The sequence below is a fragment of the Triplophysa rosa genome, linkage group LG8 (assembly GCF_024868665.1).
Source record: "Triplophysa rosa linkage group LG8, Trosa_1v2, whole genome shotgun sequence".
Classification (NCBI taxonomy): domain Eukaryota; kingdom Metazoa; phylum Chordata; class Actinopteri; order Cypriniformes; family Nemacheilidae; genus Triplophysa; species Triplophysa rosa.
The window spans coordinates 22,456,480-22,474,789 of record NC_079897.1 but is presented as its reverse complement, the minus strand read 5'-3'; the positions used below and the strand labels follow the sequence as shown (position 1 = coordinate 22,474,789).

General features: G+C 39.1%; 1 protein-coding gene across 2 annotated transcripts in view; it reads right to left on the bottom strand.

Annotated features, from left to right (window-relative positions):
- Positions 1–18,310, bottom strand: part of pear1 (platelet endothelial aggregation receptor 1) — a 38,916-nt gene that overhangs the window by 2,162 nt on the left and 18,444 nt on the right. The window contains exons 2-23 of one of the 2 annotated variants that reach the window (XM_057339468.1): positions 16,018–16,128; positions 15,523–15,624; positions 14,898–14,998; positions 14,536–14,628; positions 11,111–11,235; positions 10,888–11,009; positions 10,606–10,714; positions 9,184–9,320; positions 8,850–9,062; positions 8,593–8,767; positions 8,380–8,500; positions 5,456–5,619; positions 4,984–5,086; positions 4,098–4,244; positions 3,867–3,998; positions 3,651–3,779; positions 3,236–3,361; positions 1,854–2,063; positions 1,659–1,768; positions 579–705; positions 422–484; positions 126–326 (exon numbers count right to left, since the gene is read on the bottom strand). In XM_057339468.1, the coding sequence (XP_057195451.1) occupies positions 126–326; positions 422–484; positions 579–705; positions 1,659–1,768; positions 1,854–2,063; positions 3,236–3,361; positions 3,651–3,779; positions 3,867–3,998; positions 4,098–4,244; positions 4,984–5,086; positions 5,456–5,619; positions 8,380–8,500; positions 8,593–8,767; positions 8,850–9,062; positions 9,184–9,320; positions 10,606–10,714; positions 10,888–11,009; positions 11,111–11,235; positions 14,536–14,628; positions 14,898–14,998; positions 15,523–15,624; positions 16,018–16,124 (2,917 nt within the window). In that variant the 5' untranslated portion in view covers positions 16,125–16,128. The remainder of the gene's footprint in view (positions 1–125; positions 327–421; positions 485–578; positions 706–1,658; positions 1,769–1,853; positions 2,064–3,235; positions 3,362–3,650; positions 3,780–3,866; positions 3,999–4,097; positions 4,245–4,983; positions 5,087–5,455; positions 5,620–8,379; positions 8,501–8,592; positions 8,768–8,849; positions 9,063–9,183; positions 9,321–10,605; positions 10,715–10,887; positions 11,010–11,110; positions 11,236–14,535; positions 14,629–14,897; positions 14,999–15,522; positions 15,625–16,017; positions 16,129–18,310) is intronic. The other variant, XM_057339469.1, reaches the window with a different exon arrangement.

Here is an 18,310-nt window from a genome sequence, read left to right as displayed (position 1 = left end):
CTGAAATAAAAGAAATACATTGTAATGTTGATCCAGATGGGATACGTCACACACCAACAAGCTTTCATGTTCTCGTGCATCAGTGCTTATCGAGCAACTTTAAACGTCATGTTTAGAGAGGTTACCTCTGCACACTAGAGAAGGGGAGGTCACGGCAGGCGGGCTGATCTCAGGGTAAGATCGCTCTCGGGGCACCGCAGACTTCATCTCCATGTAGCTGCTCTCTGGAGGACACGGTGGCAAGCCAGGCAGATCTTTGATGGTGGCGTATGGGTTCTCACTGTTCAGAGAGCTGCTGCTCACTGCCACACAAGAATCTTTTAAATCTGCAACCACACCATCAGATGTTACATTTTATAAATAACGCGAGAAATATTCAACCCTCTCTCTTTAACAGAAAGACTGTATAAGAAACGTTCACCTTTGTTATAGTGCTTCCCAAGAGTAGCGCTATAGCTGTAACTCCGATCAATCCCAAAAGCCCCTGCAAACCATGAAGACCGTGTTTACACAGTAAACAGGAAATAACTCAAATGTTTACTAGGTGAAGAAAGTACAGGTCCAATAGGATTTGATACCTGTATCTTTAATTGGTTCCTGGTGCTTCCATCCTGGAGGAAGAGTTGCATTTGTGTCAGCTCCAAACAGACCTCTCCTCTCTCTCTCCCTGTTCTTCAGACTGCAGAACAGCTGGTTGTTGGTGTTCTACCAAAGCACAAGAGACAGAGAAGGCGTTTCTGTTACAGTATATAGCCATGGAAATAAAGAAGAGACCACTCCAGTTTTGCCTTTAGAAAAGACCATTTCAGTCCAAATTTGGGCGATTTTAGTTTAGTGTCCGATTAATATGCTTGAAAACAAACCTTAGGAATGACATAAAGTCACCCAACAGCAATGGGAAAGATACAATGCAAAGACAGAATCAAAAATCAGGCTTATTTTATCATTTATATATTTTGAATTAAAATGCATGTAAAAACAGTAGTATTGTGTTGTTTAAACAAGAATCTGAACTTCGCAGTCTTTAAGATCTAGAAACATTGCATCTTTTTTATTTTGACCATTTTATGCAAATAAAAACAATTTTCATTAGGAATTCGTGGGAAATGATGTCACTAGAAAATGATCATTTTACTGAAAACAAAGTTTGGATTGGACTGTTAGTTTTTCCACAACTATATGTGCTAAAGCTACATACAAAGTTAACCCTCTACTGACGATATGTGCCTTTTCTGTGAAGAAAATGTTCACAACAAATGCAAATTTACTCCCCTTATGCCACCCTATGACTTTCTTTAACCATCATACAGTATGACAGCCAGTCACAAGACCCCAACCCACCATACTTGAACTGGTTTCTGATGCTGTCTCTGTTCTGATATCTCTCTAAATAAGCTCAAAATATTTGTTTTCTCTCTCAAACGTATTGTTTCGCTCCAGAAAACATTTATTAACCCACCAGAGTTGTGTTGATTACTTTTATGATGGATGGATGAGGGTGAGTAAATTATGAGGTAAATTTCATTTTCCTGTGAACTTTGCAAATAAACGTGTGCTTTACTGTATACAGCATATTTATTTAGCTATATGAAGATTAGTATACTATGCACTCTATACAAAGAGTATGTTACTAACCAAAGTATAACCATAGTACTCACCTTTATGACTCTGTCCTGGTTGTTGGGGAGGTGTGGCAGTGGAGGTCTATTCTGAGACAGCGTGTGGTAACTTGGGTTTGAGTAATAGTGATGATAGCTGTGCGGTACATCTGCAAGAAATATCCAAATAAGATATTTTATTATACTATTTGTAGCCTGTTTCTAACAACATGGACTTTAGGATAGATAGGGTACCTGGCACAGCATATTCTGAACTGACAGTACGGGTCGAGGAGAAAGAAACAACGGGCGTGTTGCTCTGTTTGTCTTGCTGTCTGCGACGATACAACAGCAAAATAGCCAACAAGAGCACCACCAAAATCACCAGCACCACGATGCCTGCGATAGCTCCCCACGAGTCTCTCTCCACCGGAGACACAGGCACCATCATGTTTAGCTCCCGCTCTGACAAAAGACACGAGATTAAACGCATTACACCGACTGAACGACATCAACATACTGTAGAGGAGACAAGTAATGTGTCACGATGGACAGTTCAAAGCAACATAACATTCCACAAACAAACATTAAATAAGAGTAATCATTATTTTTAAGACCATGTTTTTACTTTTTTAGCCTTTATTTTAAGATGACGATTTAAATATTTGAGAATTTGTTGTATAAAAGTTCATATAAATGAAAGTAATAAGGAACATAGGCCCAGTTTCACAGACAAGGCTTATCTTAAGCCAGGACTATGTCTTGATTAAATTAGAATAAGTCGCTTTTGATAAAATGCCTTCAATAAAAAACATTACTGGTGTGCATATCGAGACACAACGAGACACAACGTTACCCTCTAAAGTACTTTAATAAATGATAATTGCATTTACCAAAACATGTTTCATTTGATTACTTTGAAATGAAGATATTGCTAATTATTCAACATTAAGGGAATGTATGCTTAATGTTAGTGTCTGTACTTCCATTAGGAAGAAAAATGTATGTTAAAAGTATCACATTCTCACTGCTATGTGATAAGAATGAATTTCTCTGAATTGCAATGAATTCAATTCCACTTCCTGTAAATCCTATTCCAATTCAATTCAACATCCTGTAGGGTGGAGTCAATTCAAATTCATTCAATTGAATTAAAATCTGAAATTCTGAATTTTGCACAGCCCTGCAATGTACTAGTAAGTGTATTATTTCAAACTATTTGAGACTAAATAGGCCCGCTTTTTAGTTTATAAAAGTGTACTTTTAAGTATACTTAAAGTGTAACAGTAGCAAACTTTGAGTACATAGTTAGTTTACAACTATGTTTCACATTTGTAATGCAACTACTACAAGTAAACTTACAGGTATAGTAAAACTTTACTTGTTCAATACTTGTAGCACAAATCTTCTTTTATAAGTAAACTGTTGTTTACAACTCCCTATCTTGATAAGGATATTGAGAAAAAGTACAGCTCAAATGAGACTTTTCTGTCAGTGTAAGGCAAGTACAGTATACTTAAGTATATAAAGTAATTACAAAAGAATTATTATACTTTCTAATTAGTAGTCCGAAAGAAGTAAACTAACAGCAACCCTGAATAAAGTTCTTTATTTGAAAGTGGAGGCTAACACTGTACCTGGTTTGCAGTCCGTGTCTGGTCCAGGTACACAAACACAGTCTCCAGTGTGAGGGTCGCAGGAATGGTTTGGAGGACATGAGCAGGTCAGAGCGCAGTTAGTGCCGAACGTCCCTGTCGGACACGCTACAAAGACAGACATTTGGCAAATGATTAATAAACTTGGAGCGTTGAGGAGACCGAGTCTGGTTCGAGACAAAAACATATTTCTAACGGAGAACGCATTGCAACATCACATCCAGGAAATCTGGACACAGGCTCCTCAAGATGAAACAACTGTGATATTAAAGTTGAAATGATGTAGTTATGTAACAGTTAAAAGAAAAAACCTGATTTATAAAGGCTAAAAAATGTGTGCTATATGAAAATGACATCTTTTGATCAAAAATGAAGATTGTAGGACGCAGGGACTCACACGAGGAGCAGTCTGATCCAGCCCATCCTGGTGGGCAGAGACAGGCGCCATCTACATGATGACACGTCGCATTGTTGGTGCACATGCACACACTGCTACACTGCTTCCCATAGCGACCAATGGGGCATGCTAGACAAAATCAGACAACTTGCATCATGCACATGTAATACAAAATAGGTTTGTACTCCATGCATGTTTTGTGTGTGCATAACTAACCTTGTTCACATAATGATCCTGTAAATCCAGGCAGACACTGACATTCGCCTGTAATGTGATGGCAGGAGGAGGCATGGACACATGAGGGACACTGTCGACTACACTTCTCTCCAAACAGACCAGCGCTGCACTCTACAGAGAGGTGAGAGAGAAGACCACTGTTTTATCCATCTGTAATGTGACATGAGAGATCTCAAAGACAGGAATGTGAACTAGCTGTGCACTGCTCACTGTGTTGACACTGAGCTCCCCAGAATCCAGGTTTGCACAGACATGTTCCGGTGTGTGCCTGACAGGGGGCGCTGTTGAGGCAGGAACACGTCTGGTTGCACTGATGGCCCCATGTCCCTTCTGGACATTGCTGCGTGCAGCGAAGACCTAGAGAAAAGCAAAGCAGACAGACTGGACTTGAACGGATTTATATTTAGAATGAGTGAAATGCATTACAGGAATTATTAAGAGAGAAATAACAAATAAGGATGGTCTTAGGATCTGTTTGAAATGGACTACTGTCAGTGTTGGGTAAGTTACTCTGAAAAAGTAATGAATTACTAGTTACTAATTACATACTCAATAGTGTAATTACATTACTCTCTCCAAAAAGTATTTAATTACTTATTACTCGTTACTTTCTATGTCCTACATCAACCTTGGTTAGAATTGATTCAAGGATAGATATGAAACAGCTCTTTTAATTCATTCAAATAAACTAGATAAAGTAGTATTATTAACAGACTAAAGTATTACAAATGTGGGAATTATACATTAAAGCATTAAGGATTTTAAAGTTAAACTGTCAGTTAGACCGTTGTGATGTCAGTTCCACTATTGCACACACTTATATTACACTTATAAGTATTTAGTTTAATTACATCAGAAGTAACTGTAATTAAATTACAGAAAAAATAAGAGTAATCCCTTACTTTACTTGTTCAAGGGAAAAGTAATTCAATTACAGTAACTAATTACTTAGTAACTAGTTACACCCAACACTGACTGCTGTACTACAGAATAAACTTTTTGGGTGAACTGTCCCTTTAAATTTCTTAATATGTGCTACAGTAATACAAATATCTTGTTCATTAGATCGTCTTTGCAAATGTCACTGAGGTCTTACCTGTCCAGCCGGGTAAACACAGACATTGTCCTGAAATACTGTGACATCCTTCGTCATGCAGACAGTCACATTTGTGTTGACAGCCTGGGCCGAACGTGCCTATCTGTTAAGTGAAAAACCAGTTCAGAATGGAAATACTGACTCGGGAAGATCAAGTAACGCCGACTGTGCAGCGTGAGATTATACGGCTCTGACATAATTGCTACCTTTATATGAATGATAGCAACGCAGCATAAACTTTCAGCAAAAGAATACTGTTTCATCTTACAACAAAATCTACTCTGTTTTTTTACCACTCGTGTTTTCAATGTTATGCATTTCACATCAGATTTATAACTTTCGCTGTTGGAGTTACGCTGTTTCTGCTGATTCAGGAGACAGATACGTCAAACACAGACGCAACAAATATCAAATTCAGTTTGTGGGAATCAAACACATTTTCATGATATACTAAAGCAAATCTTTGACTCACGGGACAGGTCTCGTCACAATAATCTCCTCTCCACCCCGCTGTGCACTTGCATGAGCCGTCGGCAGGGTTGCAGGACGCTCCATTTGCACAGTGACATGTGAAGTTACAGCCAGGACCCCATGTGCCTTTTGAACATGTGACGGCACAGTCGGGCCCTCTCCAGCCTAAACACACAACATCGTGCTTTTTCTCACATCTACCAACCAGTCAACATTAATTAAGAGGAGAAGCTACAGAAGGGAAAATAATGTTTTTATATTTTTAGATGAAATGCTTTTGCCGTAAATGGTTATCCTGAAGATAGTTTGACAGATGTTTTATAGCATTGTTAACGTGTTCTGTAGCTATTGTAAGGGTCTCTGTGACAGCTTGTACTAGAAACCATTTGTATGCTCTCAAACTTTCATTATATTTTCTCAAAATCATCACAGTGGCTCTAATATCTACAGCAGACACTGTCATCACTGTTTATAGGCTAATTATACGTTTGTAAACATTCGGGATGCGCGCGCATCTTGGTTGCAGAAAAACCCGGAAGAGATAGCCTTTATAACGACTAGAGAATTACACAAGATTATAGAAAACCTCACCTGAAATAAAATAAACACAGATCCGGATGATTTCGTCAGTCCAGCCTGTTCGTTTAATGACGTGTTTAGCTTAAAATGGCATATTCAACGACGGTATTCCATAGGAAACAATAACATAATTTTTGCCATTCCTATTCTGACATTCAACAACACAAAAACAAGTTTTTGAAGGAATTGTCTCCTCCGTTTCAATCATTGCTGCTTTGTTTCCACTGTTTTTCTGCAAGCAATATGCGTGCGCAGCTGGTAGTTAGGTAACCGTGACGTCGACTCCAAATTGGTCTATTAGACTAGCAAAATATTTTGTCTGTTTATATATTTATACATGCACTCACTGACACAAAACAATTAAATGGCTGACACAGTGCAACAAGAAAAAACAATTTCTTAGTATTTTTGTCTTTATCAAATATTTTTTAAATTCTAAATCAAGATACATTTACTTCAGAAGTTAAGAATTAAGACACCATTTCAAAATCAATTTTTCTGGTTTAGGTAAATGATCATTTTTGTTTCATTCTGTGAACTACTAACAATATTTCTCCCAAATTAAACATATTGTTTCTATTTGCAAAAAATGAAAACTGGAGAAACGGGTCAAAATATCAGAAAAGATGCTCTGTGTTCATATTCACTTTTACACAGTACAACAGTAATATTTGTATTTAGGAAAAGTTCAAAAATATTTTTCATGATAACCTTCATTTCTATCACAGGGTGCGTCTCAATCAGCTCCCTTGTTCAGTAGGCAGGGCACTGATCAGTGAGTCGGCCATTTTAAGGGCTGTCTCGTTCGCAAAATCCTTTCAATGCACTGAAACTTTTGTTCCCTAAAAATGTCCACAATGCAACGCAAAAACCAGGGAGCATCGATGGTTCCTATGTTCCCTTACTGGAAATCACGTGACATTTTTTGAAGCCGTTTAACCCAAATCGTAGAGCCAACTCAAAAAACTTCATGAAACCTACCTTTAAACGATACCTTTATTTTAGTTCAAAGATAAACACACATTGCTAGACAGGCAGGGAACACAATCTACTTTACAGTTACATTTAATAACCGACCAAATGTGTGCACGTATATGTAACACAATAGTGAAAGTGTTTCTCATATGTACTTTAAGCAGTGTTTAAAAATAAAGTCATAAGTGTCCCAATCTAAAAGTGTGCCATGGACCTTACCAGTGCCCGGAACCGTGTACACGATACTGATTCACGACCTTGGGAGCTGATTGAGACACAGCCACAGTTTTCATGTGTCTTGTCATGCTTTCAGTCTTTCACATTGCTGTTGGATGACTTTGTCACTCCTAAGGTTTGATTTTGTTAAAATTCAACAGACGCTAGACTGGAATGGCCACTAAACATCTAGAAATGCTGATTAAATAAAATTTTGTAATGGTATTCTTTCCATTTTTTCCGCGGCTGTATATTTACATATTTATGCATTTGAATAATTACGTGCTCCCTGGGAATTAAACCCATGACCTTTGCGTTGCTAGCACAATGCACTACTAACTAAGCTAAATTAACAAGATGAAACAATATCTGACTGTGGGGTAAGAAACATTAACTTGAATTAAGTATGTGATGAAGAGGTCAAACCTAATTCAGGTTTATTATTCTTACCCTATTGGCATATACTGTATATATTCTTGTGTTACGCATACATTTTTTTTAAACAAGACTTAAAGGTGCAGTTTGTACGCACGATCAAAACAACAACAATGCCGTAGCTTGATGACGCTGTGAAGGAGCGTGGAATGATGGGATCTGTTGTCTTCAACTCCACCGCTGATGGCCATCAATCAGACGGGAACGAGAAATCATGTTAGCGGATGAGGTAAAGTTTTATAAATGTTGCGAATAATTGTGGTCCATAAATAAGTGACTGCTCAAAAAAAGCTAGTGGCTTGCTAGACACTACTTACGCATTTGTCCACGACACTGTTGTCAAGCGGTATCTACGTCATGAAAGGCGGTAACAAAGGGGAACGCGGATATGACGCCATTGACCGGCGACTGCACAGCCCCGTGTCACTGTTTAGAATGCCGATTTTCTCACGATTTACAAGTAGTTGGAAACATTTGAGATATTGTAAGTACGCAGCTGAACAAAATATATAACACTAGCCTAGTGGTTTTTGGATATTTTACTGCAAAATTGTTACAAACTGCACCTTTAATTTAATAGGTTATTTTGCTTCCCAGGTAAATGTATTTTGATTGAAGAATTTTTAGACATTTATACTGAAAAACAAGACAAAACTACTAAGTAGAAAATTCTTTTTTTTTGCCGATTAATTTTTCTTTCTTACTGCACTTATAACTTACCTTCTTTACAGTAGCATGTGCCATCAATAGGAGAACAGGCTATAAAGTTTACACAGGTACACTGAGATGAGCAGTCCTTCCCATAGAGGCCATCCTCACACAGTTTATCACAGTGTAGCCCCTAAAAACACACACAGTATATATTACAACCTACAGCAGTCAAAGATATTACATTACATAGCCGTATTGATTACTGTCACAGTAACCACTCACTGTGTGTCCGGGGGCACAATGGCACTGGCCGGTCACTGTGTCACACACCCCTCCGTTCACACAAAGGCAGGGCTCCAGACAACCGTTTCCATAGTAACCATGTGGACAGGTCTCATTGCAATACAGCCCCGCCCACCCAGGCTGACAGGTACATTCCCCCTTTAGAGGGTGACAGCTGTAACAACCATGAAACACAATAAATACACCCAACTGTGATTTATGGCTGATACAAAAACTACACATAACACAGTGTGCACCTGAGGGTGTTTTGTGAGTTGCAGAGGCAGCGTTGTTCACAGTGAATGCCATAAACCCCATCGGAACACATTCTCTGGTCACAGCGGGGTCCAGTAAAGCCCGGTTCACACAGACATCCGCCATGGATGTTATAACACCGGGCTCCATTAGCACAGTCACACACGCCCTTACAGTTCTCACCGTACGTACCTACTGGACACTCATCGTGACACCTTTACAGGAGATACACACAGGTGAATACATGTTTTGTGCGCTAAAATATATTTGGCAGTATTTTGGACTGTATGGTATTCATTTATCTAGGTTTAGTAAAGTATGAGGGTTCATACAGACCTATCTCCCGTGTAGCCCGCATCACACTGGCATTGGCCGTTCTGTGGATCACAGTGGCCACCGTTATGGCACATACATTCACTAACACAGTTACTACCAAACCGGCCTGGTGGACATCGCTCAGTGCAGACTGCACCCTAAAAAGATAGAGAGAGAGAGATCAAGTTTATGTAAAATGTAATCATTTTTGAATATCTTGCCATTGGGTGGAAATGACATATTTCCAAAACGACTACTTTTCAGGGAATGGAAAAATACAACACAATCTGAATTCTTGCGTGAATTCTTGCGATCTCATTCGTACATTTTAGTACACTTTGCTTTCGTGCCAGTTACGGGGTTAGGGGTGGGGCTTCAGTATTGTTTTTTTCTGGCAATCGTACGTTTCTGTGCAATGTACGAATTTATACGGATTAGCCACCTCGTAAAACAGCTACGAATATGCCCTTTTCACATGACGTCACGCATCTTCCGTTCTGCCGTGAAGCAGTGTATCGTTACTTCCGCTAGCACTCCAGTTCATAAGGTGGCGGTAATGCACCTATAAGCTGGTTTGCCAACTGCCAGTAAAACTCAAGAAGAAGTTACTTCCGCTAGCGCCTCAGAATGGAGTTTACCAAGTCCCTTTCACATCTGCCACAAATATACGGCTAGATGATGTACAACGTTGTGACAAGCAGGGACGAGAGAGATGCGGCGCAGTTCCCTCACGGCCCTCGTCCCGCTCTGTCACAAACGTCTTGCGGACAAATTTTCGCTAACGACAAGATCAAAGCTAGAGAAAGGATACAAATTCTTCATTGAACAGTACCTGTTTGATTATGAAGGAACGTGTTTTGTTTTCTTTTTGTGTTAGCGAGGTGCTAGGATAAGTACTTGAAGTCAGTTTTTTTTCCACTGTTGTTAAATTCCTGCATGACGGCAAAACCGAAGTTCTTCTTCTTCTTCTTCTTTTTTGTTGCAAGACGGATGTTATGATACACTGTTTTGTGAAAAGGCGGAAGTTAAGTGACATCATTGTGAAAAGGGCCTATTCCTGTGAGATCAGGTTGGTCTTTGTATTACTTTTAATCTGTGAATTATTTGCAAAACCCACAGACAAGCATGAAAAGTGACCATTAGTAATGATGACTGAAAAAAAAAATATATTCATGAAAAATGGAGATATGAGGGTTCTGCCAGACAGCAGTGATATGCAGTTTTAAAACAGTTAAAAATTCAGTTTTCAATTACTAGATTTCATCTTCAAATTAGGCGGCAATTTTCACACTGATTTATGCCATTTCAAATAGCACAATCCAGGTTTTATAATCAGATTCAGGTTAATTCAGCAAAATGTTCATCATAAAAGTGAGAGAGAAAGAAACAGAAATGGGATTTTCTGACTTTTATTGTGAAATGATGAACACACAGACTTCTCACCATCCAGCCAGGAGGACACACGCACACCCCTGTTCCTTTGCAAATGCCTCCATTCTGACATGGGCAACGTAGAGAACATCGGTTTGGCTTGAAACACGGCTCCTCACACCTGAGTCACATCAGAGACACATTACGTCAGAGAACTATGTGTCTATGCCATATGCAGAGCACATGCTTTTAGACTAACGCGTGTTGTATGGCACATAAAATCAGGCACATTTTTCATTCCAATGCAGCAGAAATGACATGAACATTCTGTAAAATTATCTTTTTTGTACTCACAAAGTTCCAGTAAAACCTCCTTTGCACACGCATTCTCCGGTGGTTTTATTGCAGAACCCTCCTGTTCCACACTGGCACTGCTGTAGACAGCTTTGACCGAAAAACATTTCGGAACAGGGGTCCTGATAATCAGAGAGTGATCAAAGCCAAGTCAAGTGGTTGATCCAGTGTTGCTGTGTTGGCTGGTTTGGATGCTGAAATAAATGTTTGTGTGGCGGTGTACCTGACAGTGTTCACCGGTATATCCAGGAGGACAGAGGCAGGATCCAATGAGAGCATCACACACTCCTCCATTCTGACACTCGCAGGCCAGCCTACACCCTGGACCCCAATGCTGAGCATCACATGCTAAAAAACACATTGCACACTAAATTTATACACGAATAAGATACATTAACTCACACACAGCAGGGTTTTCTTCGAATTATAGTCTTAAAGTGATCTGATTGTGTCTGGTCCTATGCAATCTGTGAAAAACACTGGAGGCTTTGCCGATCGTCAATGGCCGTCAGAGCATAACGGATTGATAACGTGATTGACTGGAGGATTTGCACGGAGATCAACAAAAGGAATGAGTTTCAAATGGGAAATTTTACCCAGGGACTTTGGCCGGACCTCACAGAGATGTTGGGCCAGCGCTCACACAGGGATTGGATTACAGTCACGACACGTACTCAACTGATGACACGAACCCTTTATGGGTTAAAGAGCAGGAATCCGTCACAGACACATTTATTTGCACACGGTTATGTGGACGATGTCAAGATGAAGAGCTCATTACCAAGAAAGAGAACATTAATCAGGTTAGATCTGGACTCACTTTGTCTTCTGGAACAGATATAGTCATATCGTATTGTCACTAAAGGGTGGAGGTTTATGGCCACTGTGTTTCTTCGAACATCTGGATTTTGTATATTGTCTATTTTGTTGATTTGTTTCTCTCCTTCTGGCTAGCAAACAGACCGAACAATGCCAGCAGATATATATATACAGTACATTTACTAAAAAGGTGCAATATTTCTGTGCCTTAGTGAGTTATGCAGATTTTGGGTTCGGCGATGTTATTGTTCTGTCTTTTCACTTCAGGGCTGAGATTAAGAACCCTGCGGTTTGACCAATCTGAGCCACTCTGACAAACGATGATGTAAATGATTCCAGCTCCCTAGATCACATGTCAAAGTCTAGTAACCGGACCTTACCAGCTGTCTCAATTCAAACCATGAGCTGACCCACAATAAGCAAATTCATGCTCAAAAAAGACAAGAGGAGGACTTCTCAGCTCACTTAAGATGGTCTTGACATCGAATTTAACTACACTTAAAGCCTATTTTAAAAAGTCCTTTTCCCAAGCCCCTTGCCCTTAAGTTCCTTAAACAGATCATACCAAATGATGATTGTAAACAACAAATAGAGTGTGTTTGAAAGGGGCGTAATGTATGATCAATTTCACCCTCTTTGTACATCAGTGTCATGTTTACATTGTGTAAAGTTAAAAACAAGAAAAGAAGAAAGTTGTTTCAAAACAGCATGTATCCCAATGATAAGAAATGTGAGAAAATTCCTCTCCAGCCCCCAGGAGAAAATATATTTTTGGGTTGAGGGTCTACTGTTTAAGGTCACTTTCCCAGAAGCCCTTGCCTTAATAGTGAGCAACCACGAACCTCTTTCTAATTCCAAAATGAAGATTTTGCAAAAGCGTTGACCTCTCTTCCAAACTTTTAAACGTTCAGTTTTCCGCTTTTGCGTGAATTGCTAGCAGGCAGGAAAAGCAACTTGATGTACTCTGGCCTTTGGTCCCTCAGGAGAGAGTGAGAAAATGTGTATTTAAAACCTCAAACCTCTCTAATTTCCCACAAACCTACCTAACGCACAAGCATTCAGGATGTGTCAAGTCATATTCTGCCAATGCGAGCTAATAATAGGGTTTCACAGTCCACCTAAACAGAGCAGAGAAAAACGTCCCTCTGACTAAAACGAGAGGCTTGAGTTTCCATTAATTTCTGTAAAATCCATCCAGAAGCCCGGAAGACACTGTACTACAGTAAAACCACCGTAACCCTGCAGATATCAATATGTTTCAATGTGAGCACATCTTATTTATTGGACAATTGGGCTTTACTTTAGATAACTTTGCAAATTCATTTCCAAAAAGCATGAACATGGACTGAAGAAATTTGTAATGTGTATAAAGGGACACTCCACCCAAAAATGAAAATTCTGTCATGAACCCCCCCCCCAAGTTGTTCCAAATCTGTATAAATGTCTTTGTTCTATCGAACACAAAGATATTTGAAAGAATGTTAGCAACTGACATTTCTGGGACATCATTGACTACCATAGTATGAAAAATTTAAATGGTAGTTAAGAACTGTGCCCTAGAACTGTAATTTCCTAAATTCTTCAAAATACCTAATTTTGTGTTTTTTTCACTATGGTAATCAATGATGTCCCAGAAATGTCAGTTGCTAACATTCTTCCTTTGTGTTCAACAGGACAAAGAATTTGTTTGGAACAACTTGAGGGTGAGTAAATTATGACAGAATCTTCATTTTTGGGTGTGTAAACAGGTTTATTATATTTGACTTTTTATTATACTTTTTAACTTTTTATTATACTTTTTAAAAGGTCACTTATTAAAGTTAGTAAAGTTTTTATTCCAAAACAATCACATTTTGCAGCATGCAAACTGAGCAATATGGCCGCTGAGAGTTTCTGTCATGTTAAATAAACTCCCTCATCCTTCAATATCAACATCCTTGCAAAGCCTGGTGTGCATTATAACACAACATGTGATGTGTTAATTATGGAAGAAGAGCAAAAGGTTTGACTAACTTTCCCTCATTTTACTCTGTTCTGCTTTTTTCTTTGGACAGGTCATTAGGTGACGTGTAGCCTAAACATGGATCTCGTGTTGTGTCACAAAAAAAAAGACAGAGTTAATGTCTAGTTCCAACCAAAGTGTTTGTTTTTAGAAATCATTGTATGTTTTGATTGTACATAAAGCTATTATTGCAAGAGAAAGTAGGGGAAAAATCAAGGAAATTCGTATTCCTGAAGATGGAAATGGCACATTTCACAGTGATTAGACGGATGTGTTGTTTCTAGTCAATCTTAGTACGAAGAAATGTAAACTCAACCAAGAAAAACTATTAGAGATGGTATGGGCTTTCCTGTGGCTCAGAGGTTAGAGCATGGCACTAGCAATGCCAAGGTCATGGGTTCGACCCCAGGGGATTGCACATAGTCAGAAACAAATGTATAATACAATGCAATGTAAGTCGCTTTGGATAAAAGCGTAACTGTATGGGCATTACAACTTCAGCTGTGCAAAACTCTTTGTTTTCATAATGCATACACACACTAAAGCATAGCAGAGGAGTGAAGGAGAGAAAGAGAGGAGCACAGGGGAAAAGAAAACAAGAGGGAAAAGGAAAAACAGGGAAAATGGGGCCCAATAAAAATGTGCAGTAACACTAACAGATGACAACACGCTTAAAAATGAAACCACAGCACTCGCTAATGAAACTTCACTCCATATGAGACTGTGTGTGTGTGTGTGAGTGTGATAGAGAAAAAGAGAATATGAGTCATATGAGTTGTGTGTTATGGTGTGTCGCAGTGAGAGTAATGTGTGTGTGTGTAACTCACAGCTGGAACAGTCGTCTCCACGCCAGCCGTTCTCACACTGACACCGATCAGGTGCTACACATCGACCATGGACACACTCTTTTGTGCAGCGTGCTACACACACAGCAGGAAAAGAAATAATAAACACAAAATGATATATTAAAAACATATTTTATACAAATGTACATGCATGTATGAGTAAACAAATGAGTCAAATACATGTACTATGTGAATAAGTAAAAAACATTTTTTGAAATGCACAAATATCCAGTGGCTTTCTAGATCTATTTTTCTTTCTCCTTGTGAGGATACTGTTTCTGGCTTCTTGTTTCATAGAATCAACCACAGTTAAAACTTTAGCAAAACCTTAATTGAATACTTACGGACACATTTATTTCTGCTCTCATAAAACCCACGGCAGCACTGATATCTCCTACGGTAGTCCATTTTCACCACCTGTCTATATGCTGTTTTATAAGTGATCCTGGAGTGAGACAGAGAGAGGGAATGAAAAACAGACAGGAGTTTAATAACACCCTTTACTTTACACCAGGAACAATTCAAGAGCTTAATACAAGACCACACCATAGCAATTGTTATTTTATTATCACATATCAGTTTGTTGAATATGAAGCCACTCAGACCTCTGATTCAGTAGTTATCCTGAATCAACTTTTGGCATCTTTAATCCATAAAAGTATAATATTCAGAACTGTTTTAAACAGTCTATGCACTTTTTATGCAACTTAAAAAGCCTTCTGGGAACAGCCGTAAGACCGGCAGGGAGAGCGAGTTTTCACGCCAGCGTTATAATAAAGGGAGCGTGCTTATGCGCACCAGAATCACAATTACTTGGACCCAAAGCGGTTTCCACTGCCAAACCAAACAGTCCCATCAGTGACCAAAAACCTCAGCGGCTCAGTTGGATAAAGGTTTTAGAATGCATGCATGAGTTTAGTCTTTGTCAACTCAGTGTAACTGTGATGCTTCAGTGTGAGTGTTTGTCACCTGTGTCGGGTACATTTGTTCGCACTCCAGGGTTCAGTGCAGGTCTCTTCGTACACTTGGTCAAACGGGCGAGCATAGGATTGCTTTACTGAAGTGGTAAAACTAGAAAGAAACAAACATCTGAGTTTGGAAACCGTTGTGCACACGTTATTTATGCATTTGGCAGATGCTTTTATGCAGATGTATTAGTTTCTGTGTTCGTTGGGATTCGAACATATGACCTTGGTGTTTAAGCACAATGTGCACCTCTTTAAACGTACCATAGTGACACATTTCTTCCAGTACTTTTTTACAGTAAAATTGGCACCACTCGCTATATAGAAAGAACCACAGTCCTTCCAAATGTTTAGTGCAATAAAACTGTTACCACACAAGTGCTTATTTTCTTTGTTGTTTTGTTACAGGCATTGCTGTAGAGCTTTGGTAGCCAGCATGCAGTGGACCAGATCGCTGTATTTGGCGCTGGAGTTCTGCACTAGAGCGGATGATTCTTACCTTTCCCATAAGCTGCAGACGTTTGGATCTCGAGGATCCAGAGACAATGATGGTCCACACAGACAGCCCAAGATAAACAGGACCACACAGCTCTCCGCCATCTTCATCCTGCTGTAAGCATAAAACCAGTCAACTTATAAAATATAAAAACTCTGCACCCTCACAACTGTTGACATGACACGGCGAGGCTAATTCACAGCTCTCCGTTTCAAAACATATTGAAGACATCTGGTTTTATTTATGGGGATGCTTTAAGCATTGTGTAGGAAGAGCACAGACACATCTCCCATGATGAGGATTTCTGAGAGCGCTTGCTCTCTCACACACACACACCCGCACACACATGCACACACGCACACACACACACACACACACGCACACACACACACACACACACACACACACACACACGCACACACACACAGAGGACACACATTTGAAACAATCTCAGGATACATGCCCACTGAGTCTTTTCCTCCTGTATGAGAACAATGTGAACCCTGGAGTGTCACAGTAATACGCTTACTGGACATCTAAGATTTATTGCACTATTGTGTCTAGCAGGATCAGAAATGTACCAGGGCGTTGGTGTAAATTACCACTGAAAATGCACCAAATATTTCTATGTACAGTATGGCGTTTATTTGATTTAATGGGTAGAGTGATAAAAGATAATTAGTTAATTGATTCACAGAGGTGTTAGATGGAACTGGATAACTGAAAAAAAGTTAAAATATTTCTAAATAACTTCTCATTAAACTGTAGTTTAGCAAAAAGAATGTGAACGAAATATATAGTGTGATTTATATGGCACTGAGAATATAAAGATAAAATATATATAATATATATTGTACACATATACGGGTTTGGAAAATTAAGAGACCAATTAAAAATTCTTTTCAGTTTACTATTTGTTGGTATGTGTTTAGGTACAATGATCAGGTTTTCATTATGAGTTTCACTAGGGTGGAATAAATAATTCTATTCTTCTCGGTTTCTTTAAGTGCTTCATTAGAAAAAGTGGTTGTGACCACATCAGGATTCCTGTGAGCTTAAAAACTGTGAGCGTGTTTTTTAATGAGCAGTGTACCGCGACAAAGCGTCTGTGACAAACAAATGGTTTAAATCAACGTCAAACCTGGGGAACAGTTTATTGCAGTCGAAGTAAACAACAAGTTCAAGTTTTTGCACTTTGAACATCTATTGAGATATGCTGCAGGCGTTCAAATGCTATTTTAACAAAATATCACATCAATTTGTGGCTTTTATATGAAAACTCTTCGTTTTCAGAGACAGTGATGATGCCTAATTGGAATCAGTCCAGGGACCTCTCACAACCCCTGCTTCAGATATCAGATAAATATTTTATGCAAAAGCATCTGCAATTGGTTATCCATTTGTGGAAGATGATTTGCCACAGATGCGTGTGACATAATAAGATGACCTAGATTTTAAAAGATTACATATTTTCAACCATCCGAATTATTTTCTTAGAACTGCTCAGTCTTTGAACGTATTGCTTGTACTCATGCAGGGCTGTAGAAGGTGCAGTATTAAACCACGAGTTGATTTTAATGAGCCGAACAGATGGCTGTTCTCTGCACTCTGTTGCTTTCATGTGGACAAATTATGGAGACGACGCATTACACGACACAAACAAGAAGGGGAAGAGAGAGAGAGAGATTTCTTTCATCAACATTTTGTTTGCATCTGACACAAAGGATTGGTGCCGCATAGAAATGAGTTCCATATGTCAGGATATTTTTAGGGGACACGCTCGGTGACGGAGCTCACAAATGTCAAACGCTCTCGAGGTAGCAGCCTGAGCGTAAGTGCTCTGAAAGCTCAAACCAAAGATGTTGTCATTTATATGGCCCCACAACACTGTTCCAAGATCAAATTGAGGGTTTTCTTTATAATGGAAAATGAATGAAAACAGATGCAGTCATCTCTCTGGCTGGGTCACTAAAGTGCTGTCCTCATGTTTGGTATTAAGAGTTCCAGGCGCTAAAGTGAAAATGCACACGCTACTGCAAATGTAGGTCTGTCATTCAATCCACAGATATATTTTTTGTGATTGTACTTCTCCTGTAAATTGTTTGCATTTGCCTATTTAATATAGACAGATACAAAATAAAGATAAAGAAAAATCAAGACATATCTCTAGTCGAACTAAACTTGCATAACCCACATGAGGGGCACAACTATTACCACTGTACCATGGTTTAGACACTTCCATAATTTCCTGCTTAAAAGATTCCCTTAAGCCATTATGAATTTCCATGTTAAGCAA